The sequence below is a fragment of the Anolis sagrei genome, chromosome 5, assembly GCF_037176765.1.
Source record: "Anolis sagrei isolate rAnoSag1 chromosome 5, rAnoSag1.mat, whole genome shotgun sequence".
Taxonomy (NCBI): Eukaryota; Metazoa; Chordata; class Lepidosauria; order Squamata; family Dactyloidae; genus Anolis; species Anolis sagrei.
The window spans coordinates 199,345,017-199,367,567 of NC_090025.1; the positions used below are offsets into that span (position 1 = coordinate 199,345,017).

Here is a 22,551-nt window from a genome sequence, read left to right on the forward strand (position 1 = left end):
CAGCAGTGGAACTCTCTGCCCCGGAGTGTGGTGGAGGCTCCTTCTTGGAGGCTTTGAAGCAGAGGCTGGATGGCCATCTGTCAGGGGTGCTTTGAAGGCGATTTTCCTGCTTCTTGAAGGAATGGGGTTGGACTGGAGGGCACTACCCCATTTCCTTAGGATTCTAAGAAAAGAGGGGAGAAGAAGGAAGAACTTCCTGACTGTGAGAGCCGTTCAGCAGTGGAACTCTCTGCCCCGGAGTGTGGTGGAGGCTCCTTCTTGGAGGCTTTGAAGCAGAGGCTGGATGGCCATCTGTCAGGGGTGCTTTGAAGGCGATTTCCCTTCTTCTTGAAGGAATGGGGTTGGACTGGATGGCCTACTCCATTTTCTAAGAAAAGAGGGGAGAATGAAGGATAGAAAAGGAGGTGTGCAATGTTTTGAAGCAAAGGAGGCAGGAAAGTCAAGAAATGGGAGATAGAAAGGCCTAGCTCACGCTTCCAGCCCTAATCAAGAAATCTATCCTTTTTTTTTTTTTTGCCCTAAATCTTCTCATCTCTGGTAGATTCACATTCCAGGATACCTTGGATCTCATTGGGGATCTTGTTCTTCTTGTCAAAAACTCCTTTCTCCTTTCTCATTATTCCTACATCCCTCACAATGCTTCCTTCAGGGAAAAGGATCCATTCTGAGGAGGCTTTGCTTCCAAAATGCAACATGTTTTTCCCTTTATTCTTTTGTTTTTAAAAACCCTGTTATGTTGTTAGGCTTTTCTTCGTAATGTTTTGTGGGCTGTTTTAAATATCCTGAAATAAATGCATAAAAGCGCAAAAGCTAAGCCACAAGAATCCCCTCAGGGCTCTTCCCATCTCAAGGCCATCCTGAGGAGAACGAAGGGCAGCCGCCTCTTCCCTAGCCGCTGAGGGCTTCTGGGATTTGTAGTTCTGCAACAAGGCAGGGCCAATGCATGAGAGGGTCAGGGGGAAGGCGATTAAACTGCTTTTATTATTTATTTATTTATTTATTATTATTATTATTATTATTATTTGCATTTGTTGACCGCCACTCTCAGCCCGAAGGCGACTCGTGGCGGTGTACAGAACATAGAACATAAAGACAACAATTACAATAGATTAGGACCATAACATACATCTTACTAACACACAGCTAATTAAGCTAAAAATCCGCTTCGTCTTGTTTGAATCGTAATCAATCTCGTAGTCATAGTCCATTCCGGTGGTCATTCCAAAAAACATAGCACTTAGTTGAAGGCCTTTTCGAAGAGCCAGGTCTTCAGGCCCCTACGGAAGGCCATGAGGGAAGGCGCCTGTCTGATTGCAGCAGGGAGGGAGTTCCACAGCCGGGGAGCCACCACCGAGAAGGCCCGCTCTCTAGTCCCCGCCAGACGTGCCTGTGAGGCAGGCGGGACCGAGAGAAGGGCCTCCCCGGACGATCTCAAGGTCCTCGTGGGCTCGTAGGCCGAGATGCGGTACTCAAGGTATTTTGGGCCGGAACCGTTTAGGGCTTTGTAGGTTAGCACCAGCACCTTGAATTGGGCCCGGTAGCAGATCGGCAGCCAGTGGAGCTGGGACAGCAAGGGCGTTGTGCGCTCCCTGCGTCCCGCTCCGGTTAACAACATGGCTGCCGCGCGCTGGACTAGCTGGAGCTTCCGGGCCGTCTTCAAGGGCAGCCCCACGTAGAGAGCGTTGCAGTAGTCGAGGCGGGATGTGACCAAAGCGTGTACCACCGTGGCCAAGTCAGACTTCCCAAGATACGGGCGCAGCTGGCGCACGAGCCGAAGCTGTGCAAATGCTCCCCTGGTCACCGCTGAAACCTGGGGATCCAGGCTCAGCGATGAGTCTTTTCCCAAGGTCCTCTTGGGGCGGCAAGCCATTGAGGAGGCCATTTTGTTCCCTCTTCCAGCATAGGGAGAGGAATGGCTTGGCAGCAGGGACAAAATGGCCGCCATTCCTCAGAAGAAAGAAAGAAGCCTCCAGGCCTCACAAAACCATATGGAAAGAAGCCATTCAATTCCGTAAAAAGTTGTGCCTATTTCTCGCAGAGGGCAGAATGGATGTATATTACTAATAGTAATAATAATAATCCCAATTTTAGCTTTATCCTGGCATTTCCAACATACATGAGATGTCCCCTCATAGAGATATTCCCAAAATGGCTGCCGTTCATCAGAAGAAAGAAGCCTCTAGGCCTCACAAAACCATATGGAAAAAAGCCATTCAATTCCATAAAAAGTTGTGCCTATTTCTCGCAGAGGGCAGAATGGATCTATATTACAAATAGTAATAATAATAATCCCCATTTTAGCTTTATCCTGGCATTTCCAACAAACAAGAAGTGTTCCTTCATACAGATATTCCCAAAATGGCCTCCATTCCTCAGAAGAAAGAAACCTCCAGGCCTCACAAAACCATATGGAAAGAAGCTACTCAATTCCATAAGAAGTTCTGTCTATTCTTACCAGAAGGAACAAGTACATCTATATATTACAAATACATAAATAATAATGATCCCCATTTTAGCTTTATCTTGACATTTCCAACATACACGAGATGTCCCCTCATACAGATGTTCCCAAAATGGCTGCCATTCCTCAGAAGGAAGAAAGAAGCCTCCAGGCCTCACAAAACCATATGGAAACAAGCAATCTATCCATAAGAAGTTGTGCCTATTCTACGCAAAGGGCAGGAGTGGACCTATATATTACAAATAAATAAATAATGAACAAATTTATCCTGACACTCCCAACAAGGTGTTCCCTCTCACATTTTAGACAATTTCTCAAGATGGCATCTGAGTGTTATTTTATATCAGTTCTCTCTCAGGTTTAAATAAATTTCAGCCTTTTGACCCACATCAGAAAGCAAAAGGGCCATTATTATTATTATTATTATTATTATTATTATTATTTCAGACATTTTGGAATTTGGGCTGAAGTTAGGGATGCCTAACTTCTTTGGTGGCTGCAAGAGAGGCCTAAACGACAATCTAATGCATTATTATTGCTTGAGTTTTGATGGCCGCGATTGACATTCATTCTTTGTGTGGCACATTTGTTGTTGTTGTTGTTGTTGTTGTTGTTGTTGTTGTTAATACCCGCTTTCCTGTCCTCAAAGCAACTCTCCAAAGCATTTCAGATACAATTCCAATGGGATTTTTGGGTCACCTGAACCTCTGAAGGACACATAAAACATCAGAGGGATTTTGTATTATAATTGTTGTTGTTGTTGACCTCACAAAGGCATTCAACACAGTGAATCGCAGCACTCTCTGGACCATCCTCCAAAAAATCGGGTGCCCAAATAAATTTGTGAACATCCTGTGGCTCCTCCATGATGACAACAGTCTTGGACAAAAATGGCTCCCAAAGTGACCCATTTAAGGTGTCAAAACAGGGATGTGTTATTGCCCCAACTCTATTCTCCATCTTCATCGCTATGATACTTCATCTTGTTGACGGGAAGCTTCCCACCGGAGTGGAAATCATCTATCGGACAGATGGCAAGCTCTTTAACCTCAGCAGACTGAAAGCCAAAACCAAGGTTACAACAACATCTGTTATAGAACTACAGTATGCTGATGACAATGTCGTCTGTGCGCATTCAGAAGAAGACCTACAAGCCACTCTAAACATCTTCGCAGAAGCATACGAGAAGCTCGGCCTGTCATTGAACACTGAGAAAACCAAAGTGCTGTTCCAGCAATCACCAGCCATCCCCTCCCCAATGCCAGAGATACAGCTTAATGGTGTCACATTAGAAAATGCTGACCATTTCCTACCCCTCTATTCTGCTTTGCTCCCCATGCTCTATTCTGCTTTGGTTAGACCACACCTGGAATATTGTGTCCAATTCTGGGCACCACAAATCAAGAGAGATATTGACAAGCTGGAATGTGTCCAAAGGAGGACGACTCAAATGATCAAGGGTCTGGAGAACAAGCCCTATGAGGAGCGGCTTAAGGAGCTGGGCATGTTTAGCCTGAAGAAGAGAAGGCTGAGAGGAGATATGATATCCATGTATAAATATGTGAGAGGAAGCGGGAGCAAGCTTGTTTTCTGCTTCCCTGGAGACAAGGACGTGGAACAATGGCTTCAAACTACAAGGGAGGAGATTCCACCTGAACATGAGGAAGAACTTCCTGACTGTGAGAGCCGTTCAGCTGTGGAACTCTCTGCCCCGGAGGGAGTGTGGTGGAGGCTCCTTCTTTGGAAGCTTTGAAACAGAGACTGGATGGCCATCTGTCAGGTGTGCTTTGAATGCAATATTCCTGCTTCTTGGCAGAATGGGGTTGGACTAGATGATGGCCCATGAGGTCTCTTCCAACTCTTAAGATGAACTTCCTGGCTGTGAGAGCCGTTCAGCAGTGGAACTCTCTGCCCCGGAGTGTGGTGGAGGCTCCTTCTTTGGAAGCTTTTAAGCAGAGGCTGGATGGCCATCTGTCAGGGGTGCTTTGATTGCAATATTCCTGCTTCTTGGCACAATGGGGTTGGACTGGATGATGGCCCACGAGATCTCATCCCACTCTAGGATTCTATGATTCTATGTTCAGCAGTGGAACTCTCTGCCCCTTGAGGAGTATGGTGGAGGCTCCTTCTTTGGAAGCTTTGAAACAGAGGCTGGATGGCCATCTGTCAGGGGTGCTTTGAATGCAATATTCCTGCTTCTTGGCAGAATGGGGTTGGACTGGATGATGGCCCACGAGGTCTCTTCCAACTCTTTGATTCTATTATTCTATGATTCTATGATTTCCGCTCCCTTGGCAGCCACCTCTCCACCCAAGTCAACATTGACACTGAAATACAACACTGCCTGAGCTCTGCAAATGCAGCTTTTTTCTCAATGAAGCAGAGAGTGTTATTACTATTACTACTATTACTATTACTACAGTATGTCACAGCAACAAGATCTCTATGCTGGATTTTGTATCACAAAATTACAAGTCGAACACTTCCCAAGCGCCTAGGACTGTGTGATGTATTTTCGAATGATGCGTGCAAATCCTAGTCAGGTGGCCTTTTGCAGTTGACAGATCGTGATTTTGTCCATCTTTATTGTTTCCAAATGCTGTTTGAGATTTTTTGGCACGGCACCCAGTGCACCCATTATGACCACTGGGACCACCTGGACTGGTTTATGCCATCAGAGCCTTTGCAGTTCGATTCTGAGGTCTTGATAGCGGCTGAGTTTTTCCAGTTGTTTTTCCTCAATGCAACTATCACCTGGAATGGCGACATCAATAATCCAGACTTTTTTCTTTTCCACAATCGTGATGTCTGGCGTGTTGTGTTTCAAAACTTTGTCAGTCTGGATTCGAAAGTCCCACAGTATTTTTGCATGTTCATTTTCCATGACCTTTGCGGGTTTATGATCCCTTTACCAATTCTTTGCTGCTGGCAGGTGGTCCTTGTGACATAAGTTCCAGTGAATCATCTGGGCCACAGAGTTGTCTTTGTTTGTAGTCTATACGGCTCCGGTCCAGCGTACCTGTCCGAACGTATCTCCTTCTACGTCCCACCTCGGAGTTTAAGATCATCTGGGGAGGCCCTGCTCTCGGCCCCACCTTTGTCTCAAACACGCTTGGTGGGGACGAGGGACAGGGCCTTCTCGGTGGTGGCCCCCTGCCTGTGGAATTTGCTCCACAGGGAAATTAGGTCATCGTCATCCCTCCTCACCTTGAGAAAAAAGGTTAAAACATGGCTGTGGGACCAGGCCTTCGAGCAATCAGGTTAAAGGACAATTGATAATGTTTGACGATGGCATGGAAGAGGATTTGGATAAGTTAAGCGGAGTAATCATTAGTAGATGGCTAGCTAAACAGCCACCAGACAGGCAATAGCTAATCAGAGTGTAAGTATACTGTTTTAATCTTTATTTATTAATGTTCATGTATAATTTTTATATTTGTTATTCTGTATTTTATGATGCAGCATTGAATTATTGCCAATTGGAAGCCGCCCTGAGTCCCCCCAGGGGTTGAGAAGGGTGGGGTAAAAATGTTTGAAATAAATAAATAAATAAATAAATAGTCCACCTGTGCAATATTATTACTACTACTACTACTACTACTACTACTACTACCCTGTTTCCTATCTTAAACGAGACTCAAAAGTAGCTATCCGAATCATTATTGAGATATTTCAGGTACAAAAATGCAGTGGGAGTTTTGGCTCACCTGAACCTCTGAATGGCACATAAAACATCAGAGGGATTTGTTAAGGATTTGATCGCTTAACCAATGACAGATCCACCGAATAGTAGCAATGCCTAGCCCACATTGGACTAGTTTGCTTGTAAGGAGGTCATGGGGGACTTTGTCAAAGGAAGGCCTTCCTGAAATCAAGATATACTACATCCACAGCGTTCCCTGCATCTACTCAGTTTGTAACTCTATTGGAAAAAGAGATCAGATGAGCCTGGCTGGACTTGTTTTTGAGACATCCATGCTGACTTTGAGTGATCCCAGCCTTCCTTTCTAAGGGATTGCCAGCTGCCTCCTCCATGATCTGCCCCAGAATCTTTCCTGGTTTTGATCTCAGGTTGGCTGGACATTGGTCATTGTTCGGGTCTTCGTATTTTCTCTTCTTGAAGATAGGGACTAGCTGTGAACTATCAGCATGCATCTCTCAAAACAAACTGAGAAAGCCAGTGTAGGAAGTGGTGCCACGGTGCTTCATTATTCATGACTCTATTAGTAGCTTAAAGCTTTTAAATCAATCAATGGGATGACTCTAATTAGTTAAGTTTGTATTGTCATTTTGAAAGGGTCTTTGAGTGAAATTTGCAAATGCTAAGCAAGGGGCTTTGAATGAAATTAACAGCAAAAGAGAAATATACCCTTTCTCTGTAGAAAAAGAACAACACGGAAGAAAATGTTTTTAAGAAACAAGATGTGACATGTAGAGGTCGGAAGTTGTATTGTGGTTAAGTTCAAAGGCTGTGGTTAAGCGCAGAGTCTGCAGGTACAAGAAGGTACTTTCCATCAAAAGATCAAGGGAGGGGGCTGGAAAGAGAGTACTTTCCATGACAAAAAAAATGTTCTTGTTTACTTGAGGTTATATATCGGTGGTCAAAAAGCCAAGGGGACGCAGCAGTCACTTGAAGGGTAGCATCTGTGTATGCTGCCAGGCTGTCCGTCTTCTTCATGAAGAAACTAAAATAAACCTTATTTTTTGATCTTTTTTTGGGACTGTCTCCTTCCTTTCTTGCTCCCGTGATGTGGACCTATGAAGACCCAATTTAGGGTCTCTAACAGTTTGGTATAAGGACTTACACGAAACTGAGGTATGCCTTCACTTTAAAACTTTTGTACAGGAAAAAAGTGAGCTGATGCTTCTGATGATTGCTGTCAGAAATACCCAGAAAGAAAAAGCTGATTTTCTACATGTGTGACTTCAAACTGCCTGTCCACTTATGGAGGAAATGAATATTTAGAATATTTAGAATATTTAGAATTTCCTTCACACCTACGATTCCTCGGACGTCCCTTTTGGGTTTGGGGAAGGGTCTGGGGGATTTTGAGAGCAGCAGTCCAAAAAGGCTCCTTTCAACATAAGTTGGAAGCTCTAGCCTGCAGCACTTGGGGAAAAGGCACCAAGGCCAGGTCTTGAGTATGTTGTGTCTTGTAGTCACCTGTGAACTAATGGCAATCTGATTAAAGGTTAGGGTTTTCTCAGGCAAGGAAGACTTCGGTGTTTGGCCGGTCCATTCCTTTTAAATAGAGCTTTCAGCGGGTTGTTGTAGGTTTTTTCGGGCTATATGGCCATGTTCTAGAGGCATTCTCTCCATACGTTTCACCTGCATCTATGGCAGGCATCCTCAGAAGTAGTGAGGTCTGTTTGAGAGGTTGAGAGCTTACAGCATTGGGATTTGTTGCCGATCTCCCACCCAAGTCATAACCAGAGCTGACCCTGTTTAGCTTCAGGGTCTGGTATGTTTAAGCCCTTCAGTGGGTGCATCAATGCTGTAGAGTGAATGAGGTTAGCCCAGTGGTTCTCAACCTGGGGATCCCCAGGTGTTTTGGCCTACAACTCCCAGAAATCCCAGTCAATGTTCCAACTGTTAGGATTTCTGGGAGTTGAAGGCCAAAACACTTGGGGATCCACAGGTTGAGAACCACTGGGTTAGACCAATGAAGAAGGGTGGTGAGTATGAATGTTGAATGAATGGATTATGAGTGAACGTTGGACACTGAGTATATGTTAGGCATAGGCAAACTTCAGCCCTCCAAGTGTTTTGGACTCAAACTCCCACAATTCCTAACAGCTGGTAGGCTGTTAGAGCTTGTGGGAGTTGAAGTCCAAAACACCTGGAGGGAGGGCCAAAGTTGTCTGATGCCCGTCTAGTGACTCAATGCTACAACTCATAGGATTGAGCCACTATGGTGACTCAATGCTACAATTCATAGGATTCCATACCTTTGACCGATTGGAGTTAAAAATGATGTCAAACTGCATTCATTCTGCAATATGGATGTATACAATATTGTTTCCCTTAATGCTTATTTTTTACTTCACATTTCTGGGTATTCTTCCATATCCATATTTTGAGAACGTATTGGATGAGGAGGAGGAGGAGACACATCATGAGGAGACAGGAAAACCTAGAGAAGACAATGATGCTGGGGAAAGTGGAAGGCAAAAGGAAGAGGGGCCGACCAAGGGCAAGATGGATGGATGGCATCCTTGAAGTGACTGGACTGACCTTGAAGGAGCTGGGGGTGGTGACGACCGACAGGGAGCTCTGGCGTGGACTGGTCCATGAGGTCACAAAGAGTCGGAGACGACTGAACGAATGAACAACAACATTGGATGAATTCCCCTTGTACAGATCGTGGCTGGAAGTCATCCCCTTCTTTGTCTTCTTTGTAGTATTTCTTACCTATTGGGTTTCTATGCTATGCGTGCCTTTTGAGATTTTCTCGTGGTTTGTTTTTAGTATGTTTTATTAATATTTGTATACTTTATTCAGCAAAGGAAAGTAATGCTTCGAGTGACTGTTGCTGATGATGATTGTCTTGCTCCAGATAATTTCAGATTGCAACACCGATTGCTCTGACCAGTATAAGCAATGAGTCCCCATGGGGGGATAGGACAGGATATAAATAATAATAATAATAATAATAATAATAATAATAATAATAAACAATAACAATAATAACAATAACAATTATTATTATTATTGTTATTGTTATTATTATTATGAATGATAATACATGGCTACCAGCCTCTTCCTGGTAGACTCAAATCAAGGAAAAGCTTTATGAGAACTACCACCCCCCAGCAATGGCAAGGGTATCCCTCTGGGCAGCTAAACCAGGAAACCCCAACTGGATGCCCCCCCCCCATGAGAGAGGGTCTTTCTCTAGGGGCAAACCAAGAATGGGCAACTTGGAAGTCCCCGAACAGACTCAGAAGTGGAGTGGGCAGATCAAAAGACAACCTGGCAAAATGGCACCAGCTAAAAGAATCCCACACCTTGTGATACTGTGGAGCAGAAAGACAACTCCTCATCTGTATGCTTGTCCACTATGCCCTGCCACATGGACAGAGGAGGAATTGTTGGAGGCTACAGACAATGCTGTTGCCCATTTTTGGTCAAAAGATGTTTAGCAGCCTGCGCTCCTTCTATTTTTATCAGTTTTATACTGATTTATGCAACGCTTTTGATATGTAATAAATAAATAAATAAGGAATTATGGGAGTTGCAGTCCAGTAATACAGGTAGTCCCCAAGTTATGAACAAGATAGGTTCTGTAGGTTCGTTTTCAAGTTGAATTTGTATGTAAGTTGGAACAGATACATTTTTAAGGGCCATTCCAGCTATATATATATATTTCTTAGATTTGGATTGCACAGGGAAAGGTCAATATCCCTGTGGTGTTTTGTTTTGCTGTCTGTGTCCCTCTTCAGATTATTCCCCCTCACTTTCTGTCCCTGTGAGAAGTGGAGTTTGAGAAACTTGGCTTGTTGTGAAAATAAGGATTGGTGATAAAGCTTCAGTGGAGACCCCTTTCCCCCCTGATAATGTCACTTCCTGGAGTGGATTTCCCTTCCTGTTGTCTCAGCCCCGTTCATTTGTGTTGATGTATAATGTAGATTTCAAAGTGTGTTTGTATGTTTAAAAATGCAACACTATGTGCCGATTGTAATTCCTGTGTGGAAAGAGTTAACTGAACCATGAAGGGAATTGGCATTCCTAGAGAGGTCATAAATCTTTGTGCAGAGAGCAATGGATACAGCGTAGTGCGTCGTATGTCATACGTCACTCTGGAATGCAGGAGGTGTGGACTAATGCTGATAGCCGCGTGTTCTGTGTTCGCGATGTAGCTGCCGAATGGAGAGGAAGCTGTTTTACGATGTGCTCAGCTTCTAATGTAAATAGTTGTACAATAAATTAGTTTGTAGCCTAAAGGATATATGGACGTCATACGTCACTCTGGAATGCAGGAGGTGTGGACTAATGCTGATAGCAGCGTGTTCTGTGTTCGTGATGTAGCTGCCGAATGGAGAGGAAGCAGTTTTTCGATGTGCTTAGCTTCTAATGTAAATAGTTGTACAATAAATTAGTTTGTAGCCTAAAGGAGACTGTGATCAATGTGTTTCCTTGCCTTGTGCAGCGGAGATGCCACTGACAATTTGTAAGTTAGATCTTTGTAACTTGGGGACTGCCTCTGTTCCAAGACCTTTTTGAGAAGGAAACCTTGAGCTCCGCCAACGCAACGCGCCCCAACGTGCAAGCAAGGCCCAGGGATGCCCCACACGGTTGTGACACCAAGCGTATATTATTTATTGAAAGACCAACTCCATGACAAGGCAGTGAGGAGGGAGGGGGCCTTTGGAGCCCGGGGTTTGTACAGGTCACTGCTCCGCTTGGTTTCGGACGTTAGGGATAAATATTGTCGTTTTACATAACACGGACAGCAGTGAGCGTCGCTATTCGGTCAGCTAGTACTGAGTGGAGACAGGCAAGCAAAGGGGTTCACCAGGCACAGCAATGGGGCTTATGGGGTGGGGATGGGGGGAGAGGGGAAATGGAAGGGAGAGGGAGACATGGGGGAAAGGGGGAAGCCGACCAAGAGGACAGGAAGCCCGAGCCAGGCCAGCGTCTCCAAGATTGCCTTCGGTTCACAAAGGATGTGGACAGCTCTCTCTGGTGCCACCGCAGGTTCAGACACAAGGGTGCGATAGGATGAGGGTGACCCATGGTTGCCGGGCAGAAGAGACCCCCCACCCTACCCTCCCAAAAACCTATACATCAGAGGAGAAAGGGGTTCCCCCCTTTGCCTTCCCCATCCTCCCCAGAAAGAAAGACAAACAGGCCCTCTGCCCCCATGCAGCATGCAGGGTCCTGCCTCGGACCGCTTCCTTCCCTCCCCTAAACCCAGGCAAGGCATGGAATTGCAAAGAGGGAAGCCTTTAAGTGTCTTTGTGTGTGTGTATGTGTGTGTTTTTGTGTACGGAGAGAGGAAGGGAGAAATGCAAAGAGACACAAACATCTTGCTCCCCTGTGAGTCACCAACCTTCCCTGCAAGGTATCAAGTTTGGGATATCAGTGTGATGGTGTCAAAGGCAGGGATGGGCACAGAACCCAAAGACTGGGGTGGCCATGCCCCTCAATCCCACCACAAGGAAGGGATGCAATGGGGTGGGGGTGATGGGTGTTGTTGCTCCCCCTTCACTTACAAGAGGACCTTTCCAGAAGAGGGGACCAGGCAGACCTTCATCATCATGCCCCAAGCCTTCCTCCCAGCCCCGAAAAGGGACGCCATGCAAAGGCTGGAGCTCTCCGGAAAAGCAGCAAACTCCCTGGCCCCTCTTTCTGTAGATCCTCTGTTCTTTCTCTGGGTCGCACCCCCTCCCCTGCTCCGCTCGTGGGTCTCTTTCCAAAAGGAAAGGCCTCCCAAGAGGAGCATGGCCTCCTCCTACTCTCCTGGCCAAAGTGGGGACATGGGGAAGGGAAGAGGGATGGGGAGGAAAAGGGGGCAAAGGGGGCAAAGGGGCCAGTTGCACTGCCAGGGGCCCAGTGGCGGTGCCCTTTCTCTCTCCCCGTCCGGGGCGCCTTCCGTGACAGGGATCGGGGTCAGGATGGCGGCATGGTGTAGTGGTGAGCCTGGCAAGGGCATGGGAGGAGGGTTCAGAGTCTCTGGATGGGTTGCGGAAGCAGGAGGCACGGCAGCTCACTCCCTCCTACTCCAGGTAAATGTCTTCTGTGGGGCAAGCAAACTCCAGGTGCTCTTGGTAGTATTCCTGAAAGGCGCGGCTGGAAGAGAAAGGAAGGGAAAGGTCAGCACAGAGCTTAAATCTAGACATAGTTTTCTAAGATCTACAGAGACACTCGCTGGAACACCTCAGCAAGCAAGAGTCCAAAAGTGGCAGGCTCAAACCCAGCACCTCAACCAATGGCTGATACCAAATGAGAGACACACAGAAGACTGGGCGACTTGGAAGGCATTGAACAGACTGCGCTCTGGCACCACGAGATGCAGAGCCAACGTTCAGAAATGGGGCCACAAAGTAGAATCCTCGACATGTGAGTGTGGAGAAGAGCAAACCACTGACCACCTGCTGCAATGCAACCTGAGCCCTGCCACATGATGCACAATGGAGGACCTTCTTGCAGCAACACCGGAAGCACTCCAAGTGGCCAGATACTGGTCAAAGGTCATTTAACCAGCTACCAAACTCACAAGTTGTGTATTTTTCTGTTTGTTTGCTTTGTTCTGTTAGACTGGTTGTTCTGGCACGACAAATAATAAAGCACAGAGCCTCCAAAGGCCATCCAGTCCATCCCCTTGCTATGTCAGAGGGCACTCTGGACAAGTGCACATCCAGCCTCTGCTTAAGATCGTCCAGAGAAGGAAACTCCACCAAAACCCCAGGCAAGTGCTGGTGTTGACCTATAAATCCCTAAACGACTCCGGCCCAGTTTAGCTGTCCGAACGGATTCTCCCCTATGAACCATCAAGGTTGTTAAGATCTTCTGGAGGGGCCCTGCTCTCGGTCCCACACCCTTGCAATCGCGTCTGGTGGGGACGAGGGACAGGGCCTTCTCGTTGGTGGCCCCTCGGCTCTGGAACTCTCTCCCACTGGAGATTAGAACTGCCCTTCTCTCCTGACTTTTAGAAAGCTGGTGAAAACTTGGCTTTCGAATATAGCATTTGATGAGTGAGTCAATAACTCTTGACCACACGGACGAGTGGTGTTGAATTGTGATTTCATTCTGACGACTTGGCCTTATGTAATTATATGATTGTATTTTAATGTATTTTATGGATTAGTGTATTATGAAGTGTGATGTTTTTATACTATTGTTTATGAATCTCTTGTTGTGAACTGGCCTGAGTCCCTCTTCGGAGGTCGAGAAGACTGGGTATAAAAGCTCTTAATAATAATAATAATAATAATAATAATAATAATAATAATAATAATAATATGTCCATATTCCACAATCAAAGAGCTGTGTCAGAAAGTTGTTGTTGTTGTTTACACCCCACTTTTCTTTTGCAAAAACTATAACAGTGTTTGAATTAAATCCTAACGCACTGTTGGGGTTCAGCCTGAGTTTGAACTTGAACCTGATTCTCTGTTTGTTCCTCCTGATGCTAATGAAAGTATATTTACTGATGCTAATGGAAATGTACCGTATATTCCGGCATATAAGACGACTGGGCATATAAGACGACCCCCAACTTTTCCAGTTAAAATATAGAGTTTGGTATATACTCGCCGTATAAGACCACCCCTCTTCCATCGCACACCAAATAAAAATAAAAAAATAAAAACATCAGATTTGATTTCAAATCCAAGACTATCAAAGCAGTATCCAGCTCTTCGGCTTAGAAATGGAGAGGAGCACCAACCCGCAGAGCCGGACATGACTGGACTTAATGTCAGGAGAAAACCTTTACCTCACCTGTAAACTCCTGTATGTTTATTATTTATTTAACAGTTGTGGGTCCATGGAGCGTAATAAAGTTCTATAAATTTTTACCTTACCTTACCTTACCTAGAGTGAGACCAGGGCCGGGTCCAATGTCCTTTCCCCGACAACAACAACAATAATGGAAATCTAGAATTGGAAGGGACTCCAATGGCCATCCAGTCTAACCCTAATTCTGCCAGACAGGAACACATGTCCAAGCCCTCCCGACAGATGGCCATCCTGTTCTACTTAATAATAGCAATAACAACAACAACAATAATAGAAGGGACCTCAATGACCATTCAGTCCAACCCCATTCCTGCCAGGCAGGAAGACACAATGCAAGCCTTCCTAACAGGTGGCCATACAACTCTGCTTAACAATAACAACAACAACAGAACGCTTGAGTTGGGACTCCAATGGCCATCCATTCCAACCCACTCACTCTTGCCAGGCAGGAAGACACAATGCAAGCCTCCCCAACAGGTGGCCATCCAGTTCTAGTTACCATATACACTCGAGTATAAGCTGACCCAAATATAAGCTGAGGCACCTAATTTTACGACCAAAAACTGGGGAAATTTATTGACTCGAGTATAAGCCAGGGGAGGGAAATGCAGCAGCTAGTGGTAAGCTGAGGGGACAGAAGTTGTCATAAAGCCATCTTGTGCAGCTTCCAAAACCCAACACGTGAGAACATTTTGCACTGCAGCCAGATATTTCCAAGGTCATGCCCAAAGGGTTTGATGAATATACCCTTTTTGAGATAGATCTAAATCAGGCATGGGAAAACTGTAGCCCTCCAGGTGTTTTGGACTTCAACTCCCACAATTCCTAACAGTCAGTATTTGAGAACACAGAAATGCTGGACCACTCTCACAACCACCATGTCAGACTCCACAGAGAAGCCATTGCAATCCACAAGCATGTGGACAATTTCAACAGAAAGGAGGAAACCATGAAAATGAACAAAATCTGGCTACCAGTATTTTAAAAAAACTCCTCTAAAATCAGGACAGTAAATAAAAAACAACGCTCAAAAGCAGGGGAAATCCAGACAATAAAAAATCAGGACCAACTAACACCTCCCAACAAAGGATTCCCCCAGGCAGGAAGCAGCCAGGCTTTGAAGCTGCAAGGCCATTCAATGCTAATCAAGGTAGCCAATGGCAACATTCCCACTTGCCTCAAGCAGACAAGAGTTCTTTCTCCCACCCTGGACCTTCCACAGATATATAAACCCCACTTGCCATGTTTCCAACAGACCTCAAAACCTCCAAGGATGCCTGGCATAGATCTGGGCAAAACATCAGGAGAGGACACTTCTGGAACATGGCTATACAATCTGGAAAACTCACAGCAACCCAGCCAGTAGCTGTTAGGAACTGTAGCTGTTAGAAATTCAAAACAATCTGATAGAAAACTGGGACTTGTAGTTTGGTATGGTACTGGCTCTCTTAAACAGGAAAGGCTAAGGACCTTGTAAAACTACAACTCCTGTGATTCCATGGCACTGAATCTGTGGCAGTTTTGGGGGGGGGGATTCCCCTTTAAGAGTAGATGGCCCTTGCACTGGGACTTCCCCTTTAAGGCTGCCTCGTTCTTGGCTGCAGAAACGAAACCAAACGGGGGAAAGAGACCTTTTTCTTCCTCCCTCTGCAGGCTATTGAAAACTTTTAAAACTGAAGAGCGGCTGTTCTTTCAGAGGGAGCTGAGCACAGAGACAGGAAAGAAACCCCAAAGAGGGGAGAAAGAAGAAGTTTCTGCAGCAGGACTTTCTGGGAGGTGCCTTTGTTTGGACTCTCCTTGAGTAGCACTGTTTGAGGAAGGAGAGGAGAGGGAGAAAGAGGCCGGGAATGGGAGGCTTGGGGGCAGCCTCTTCTGCCCCTTTTTCCTTCAGGAGGAGGACAACGGGGAGGAGGAGGAGCGGCAGTGGTGCCGGGGGTGATGGCCAGCTGGGCTTGTGCAAGGGCAAGAGCAACAGGCTGCGCTGCTTGGGGATGGCGAGGGGGGAGGAGGAGGATCATCGGCAGGTCTGCCGGGAGTGATGGCCAGCTGAGATGCGAGACCAGCAGGCTCCCTTTGGCCTCTCATGGCTGCTCGCGTCCCTCGCTCTCGGCATCCTCAAGTGGTGGAACTTATAGCCGGCACACAAGACGACCCCCCCACTTTTAAGATGACTTTCTTGGCTTAGAAAGTCGTCTAGTATGCCGGTTTTTACGGTACCTTTTGACGCCAATGCTCCTGAAATTAGTGAGGAAGGAACTTCTGTAGGTTTGGAAAATGCCAATGTTCCCGAAATTAGTGAGGAAGGAACTTCTGTAGGTTTGGAAAATGCCAATGTTCCCGAAATTAGTGAGGAAGGAACTTCTGTAGGTTTGGAAAATGCCAATGTTCCCGAAATTAGTGAGGAAGGAACTTCTGTAGGTTTGGAAAATGCCAATGTTCCCGAAATTAGTGAGGAAGGAACTTCTGTAGGTTTGGAAAATGCCAATGTTCCCGAAATTAGTGAGGAAGGAACTTCTGTAGATTTGGAAAATGAAAGTGCCAGTGTTCCTGAGAATGTTTCAGAGGGAGACCTTGACCTTTCCCTCCCTTCTGCACCTGTTAACTGTAATGACAACAGAAGGAGCCAAATTTGGGAAGACAGAAGTAAAACACTCAGTTTGCGTCGATCCTCCCGAATTCAAGAATTAAAAACATTGGCTTCAAAACAGAAGGGCGGTTCACGGAACCGATTCTTGAGTTTTAATTGCAATACGCCAGGCTGATTGCCTCAGTTCAGGCATCGTTTCAGAATTGATGAAGACCTTGGCAGTTCTCCCGGTTCCCTGGCCATAGTTTGGGAAGATTTCTAGGATATCAAGTACGGTTAGTGGATTGCTAACAGATTCCAGTATTTCCCAGTGAGGCTTTTGGTTTTGCTTTGTCCATTTAAATTCATGTTTGCTGATTTTGCTGTGGCTTTTGACTTGCATTTTCCTTTATTGTGTAACCATTTTTCTTCAATAAAAAAGGATTGTTTTTCACAGCCAAGTGTGGTGGATATAGTTATCTTAGGCCTCGTTTTCTACTCTGGATTGCAACACGCACATAAACATTGAGATAGAGTTGAATAAAGAAATATGAAAACACATAGTGAACACAGCATTCCCTGGCTTGGTCTTTAATACTTTTCTTCTTTAAAAGCCTGCCTCAAAAGAAAGCTTTTAGCCTGCCGCCAGAAGGACAGCAAGGAGGACACCATTCTGGCTTCGCTGGGATAAAGGGAGGTCCAGAGTGCTTCCAAATGGTTAGGTGGAGTCTCGTTTCCTGCCCTTTAAATCCATGGCTCCATTGTGCCCTGGTCTTTAGAGTAGCAGCAAACAAGCCATTCTCCTCCTCCTCTTCCTCCTCCTCCTCAGTGGGACATCCTTCCAAATATTTACACATGGCTTTCATATCATAGAATCATAGAGTCAGAGTTGGAAGAGGCCTCATGGGCCATCCAGTCCAACCCCATTCTGCCAAGAAGCAGGAATATTGCCATCAAATCACCCCTGACAGATGGCCATCCAGCCCCTGTTTAAAAGCTTCCAAAGAAGGAGCCTCCTCCACACTCCAGGGCAGAGAGTTCCACTGCTGAATGGCTCTCACAGTCAGGAAGTTCTTCCTCATGTTCAGGTGGAATCTCCTCTCTTGTAGTTTGAAGCCATTGTTCCACGCCCTAGTCTCCAAGGAAGCAGAAAACAAGCTTGCTCCCTCCTCCTCCCTGTGGCTTCCTCTCACATATTTATACATGGCTATCGTGTCTCCTCTCGGTCTTCTCTTCTTCAGGCTAAACATGCCCAGGTCCTTAAGCTGCTCCTCATAGGGCTTGTTCTCCAGACTCTTGTTCATTTTAGTCGCCCTCCTCTGGACGCATTCCAGCTTGTCAATATCTCTCTTCAATTGTGGTGCCCAGAATTGGACACAATGTTCCAGATGTGGTCTAACCAAAGCAGAATAGAGGGGTAGCATGACTTCCCTAGATCTAGACTCTATGCTCTATTGATGCAGGCCAAAATCCCATTGGCTTTTTTTGCCGCCACATCACATTGTTGGCTCATGTTTAACTTGTTGTCCACGAGGACTCCTTCACTTCTCCAGGCTAAACACCCCCAGCAGTCATGACAAGGGGTATATTGCACTATTATCTCCCCAACATGGACACAGCCTCAAATGACTCACCCAACACACTCTGCAACATGCCGCATGGACTCCTGGGAGACGAAGACATGGCAGGCAAAGCGGCTCAGCACGGGGTGCTTGGTGATGAAACCAAAGTAGCTGCAAAGGAAGAGGGCCAGGAGTTACAATGGGGGCACAGGGGTGTCTCACCCTCTGGCTGCTCTACTGCCAGACTCTGACCCAGACTGATCCTGGCCCTGACCCAGACCCTCATCAAGACCCTGACAGAGACCCTGGCCCTGATCTAGACTCTGACCCTGATCCAGGCCCAGATCTTGACCCAGAACCTAATCCAGACCCCAATCCTGATCCAGACTCTCACCCAGAACCTAACCCTGACCCAGACTCTGATCAAAACCCTGACCTTGATCCAAACACTAACAGATCCTGACCCAAACCCTGATCCAAATACTGATGCAGACCCTGAACTTGATTCAGGCCCTAACTTGGACGCTGGACCTGACCCACATCCTGATCCTAACCAGACTCTGACCCAGATCCAGACCCAGGTCCTGACCTTGACCCTGACCCAGACTGTGACCCTGATCCAGATCCTGATCCAGACTGACCATGACCCTGATCTAGATCCTGACCCAGAACCTAAGCCAGACTTACCCTGATCCATACCTAGACCTTGACCAGACCATGTCCCTAACCCAAACCCAGCTGTGACTGATCAGGATCATGGTCCTCTATTTTTTGGGAGGACCACTAGTACATGAGGCAGTGTGTTTTTTGGGAGGACCTCTAGTACATGAGGCAGTGTGTTTCTGTGGGCTAGCAGCTGAGATAGAGCTGCCCTATGACTCTACTGGAGAGACAACTGGAAGGCCAATGTGGGAACATCAGCTGGAAAAGGACTGGGGACACACCTCAAGGTTATTCATGCATATGACTGGCACATAAGTAGCTAGGCAGTAGCTCCATGTACTGGATCTAAAAAGTACACATCCGCCCTTTATGGGCACAACTGGATAGTGAATAGGTCAACTCCCCTTGATTTTGGAAGAAGGACCTTGTTTCGTTCCATTGCTCCAGGGCTGCAGCAAGACCTAGGGTGCATCTGCACTGTGGAATGTTTGCAGTTTGACACCACTGTAACTGCCTTGGCTCAAAGCTATGGAATCCTAGGATATGCAGTTTGAGGACTTTCAACTTTTTGGCCATAGAATGCTGGTGCCTCAACACACTACAAGTCCCAGGGTTCCACGGCCCTGAGTAGGGGGATCAAATCGCCTTCCTGGGTGAAGTGGCTGGATGCTTTGGCCAGGGCCCGGCCAAAGAACTGGTGGCCATGGGCCCTGCTTACCAGCTGTTCCGGGGATGACAGCCACAGAAGGAGATGTTCTTCATCTGGAAGAAATGGCTGCAGCGATCAAACTGGAAAGAGAGGCAGGAGAGTCAATACTTGTCACCTGTGTGGTCCATGCAACGCCTCTTGCATCCCCAATCCCATCATCCCCAGCAAGGCCACCTGCAGTCTAACAAGCAGAAGAGGCCTTTCCTACTGCCCTAGTCACCCCCTGCCCTCCCCATATGCCCCTCACCTCTTCGTCCCGGCTGTATTCGTTCACTGTCAGGACGAGCTTGATGCCCTGCAAGCTGATTTCCAGGTCGCAGGTGGCTGGGGGTCGCAGGTGGACCGTTAGCTTACGTGTGGTAGCAATCTGCAAGGGACAGAAGGCATGGAGTGGGCAAGAGAGGTCAGCAGAATTCGGGGGGGGGCTTTTGTGGAGGAGCTAAGTGTGTTCATAGAACCCTAGGGTTGGAGGAGACCCCAAAAGCCATCTAGTCCTGCTCTGTTTTGCCAACAGGAAAGCAAGGTCAGTATAGGATTCTAGCATTGGAAGAGACCCCTGAAGGCCATCTAGTCCATTCTCTTGCAATGCAAAGCACTAGGGCTGGGCGGTTTCGTTTCGTTAATTCGTAATTCGTTAAAAATTCGTTTTTTTGTTTTGTTTACGAAGCGGTAACGAACCATTCTGGAGCAACTTAAAAACGAAACGAATTTTTCAATTCGTTTCGTAAATGCTTCGTATTTAGTTATGTATTTGTTTCGTTATTGGTTTGAGGTCGTTTCGTTATTATTTCCGCATGTCTGGGGCAAGGTTTATAGTTGTTTTTTGTTTAATTAGTGGAAAAAAATTATAATATCACACCAACAGTCAACAACAGAGGGAGAGGGAAGCTTCAGAAGTTTTTTTAGCGTATTGCGCAATCGCAGCCGCCATTAACGAATCGATTCGTTATTGTTTCGTTATTGTTTTGTAATTTTTTTACCATTTACGAAATTTCGTAAATATCGAACTTTTTTTAAGGAAAATTTCGGAATTCTTTTAAATATCGAAACGCAAAAACCCCCAAAAAACGAATCGATTTTAGAAACAAATTTTTCCGTTGTTACCCAGGCCTACAAAGCACCACAGTCAAAGCACCTCCAAGAGATGGTCATCTAGGCTCCACTTCAAAACCTTCAGAGAAGGTTCCCTACACTCAGTGAGAAGTAATTTTCCCAAGCTCTGGGCAAAGGGTCCTACCCAAAGCAGACCTATCCAAACTGTGGGTCATGGGTACAGCCAGCACAGCACACTATGGGGCAGCTACCCCCTTTCAAAAGCATTTTTGAGGGAAAGAAGCATCTATAGGAGGTTGTGACTCCCTTCCAGGCCTCACCTTCTGCATGGCTGCACACAAGATGCCATTGCCCTGATGGTAAGGGACCTCCACGGAGCCCAGGAACTGGACGTTGAAGCGCTCCATCCAGCACGGATTCCTCTTCAAGCCTGGAAAGAACCATAAGGTCACAGGGATGGAGGGAAGTCCTCGCAGAAGGTTGTGGACCTTCCTGCCTCCGCTGCAGCCACTGCCCAACCCTGTTCCTTTGTCCATACCTGTGACCTCCTTGGCTGGGCTGACCACCTCGTGTGCATAGAAGGCCGGGAAGATGCCACGCTCCCCGGTACGCATGTTGTAGCCTCGGTACCAGTAGTCATCCTCCTCCAGCTCCACCAGGATGGGGTCGTCCACATCCAGCTCCAGCTCATCTTCGTGGCGAGGGATGAACCTGGAATAATCAGAGGGGAATCTCAAGAGTTGGAAGGAAACTCCAAAGGCCATCCAGTCCAACCCCGTTCTGCCGCGAAGGAAGGAAGGAAGGAAGGAAGGAAGGAAGGAAGGAAGGAAGGAAGGAAGGAAGGAAGGAAGGGCCTCCATTTACAAACTTTCCAGAAAAGGGTATTCCACCTTTTGATGGAAAAGGAGAGAGGAGCTGCACACAATTCACATACATATATATTTAATTAAATTACAATTTAAGGTGGCTTAATTTCATTTGCAAATTTTTGAAAAGTCAGCCTTTATTCCCAAACAGTTATTTGGGAGCAAAGAGCTGACTAGGGAAAAACTACAACCCTGAAATATCCCCGTTTTTCTCGGCGGTCCCTCTCAAAGTGTCAATAGGAAGTGATTCAAGTCCCCATTCTGGAAAGGACTGGAGAGAAAGACAGGTATTGGGGTGGCTGCTTGCGGGGTGTGGGACGGGGAAACGGGTGACAATCCCCAGGCAATGGCTTATCTCAATAGATCGAATATATTTGGAACATGAAAGGCACTGCAGACTACTTCAACCAGAGAAGTCAGCCATAGCAGAGCACCTGATGAATCAACCTGGACACAGCATATTATTTGAGAACACAGAAATGCTGGGCCACTCTCACAACCACCATGTCAGACTACACAGAGAAGCCATTGACATCCACAAGAAGCATGTGGACAATTTCAACAGAAAGGAGGAAACCATGAAAATGAAGAAAATCTGGCTACCAGTATTAAAAAAACTCAAAAATTACAACAGCAAAACAACAGAGAGGAAACAATCAGGCACATCAAATCACTCTCAACAAAAGATTCCCCCCAGGCACTTCCAAGCCATTAAATGCTAATCAAGGTGGTCAGTTGAAACATTCACACCTAGCTCCAGCAGACAAGAGTTCTTTGTCCCACCCTGGACATAATTCCACAGATATATAAACCCATTTTCCTAGTTCCAACAGACCTCACTACCTCTGAGTATGCTTGCCATAGATGCAGGCGAAACGTCAGAAGAAAATGCCTCTAGAACATGGCCATATAGTCCGGAAAAACCTACAACAACACTTGATTCCGGCCATGAAAGCCTTCGACAATACATATTTGGAACAGCTGTAGCTTCCCTCCCTCCGCCTTCTTCCTCCTCACCTGAAAACGGCTCGGTGGGTCTGTTCCCTTTCCTCTCCGTTCACCATGCAAGAAAAGAGGCCAAAGGATTCTGTACCTAATTTTGGGGGAGAGAATAAAAGAAAAGGTCACTCCATTGATCTCCAACCTTCTCCCCAAGAGTTCAACGCAAGGCTGCTTACAGTATAAGAGGAGATCACAGAATCATACA

At 46.4% G+C, this 22,551-nt stretch overlaps 1 protein-coding gene across 1 annotated transcript in view; it reads right to left on the reverse strand.

Moving 5' to 3' along the window:
* Positions 1 to 10,757: 10,757 nt before the first annotated feature.
* The window catches only part of MAPK8IP2 (mitogen-activated protein kinase 8 interacting protein 2), a 62,288-nt gene continuing 50,494 nt past the window's right edge, over positions 10,758 to 22,551 (reverse strand). Inside the window, exons 6-12 of the mRNA XM_067468538.1 lie at positions 22,362 to 22,437; positions 21,017 to 21,189; positions 20,799 to 20,908; positions 19,673 to 19,792; positions 19,435 to 19,505; positions 18,126 to 18,224; positions 10,758 to 12,254 (exon numbers count right to left, since the gene is read on the reverse strand). Coding sequence (XP_067324639.1) covers positions 12,182 to 12,254; positions 18,126 to 18,224; positions 19,435 to 19,505; positions 19,673 to 19,792; positions 20,799 to 20,908; positions 21,017 to 21,189; positions 22,362 to 22,437 — 722 coding nt within the window. The 3' untranslated portion in view covers positions 10,758 to 12,181. The remainder of the gene's footprint in view (positions 12,255 to 18,125; positions 18,225 to 19,434; positions 19,506 to 19,672; positions 19,793 to 20,798; positions 20,909 to 21,016; positions 21,190 to 22,361; positions 22,438 to 22,551) is intronic.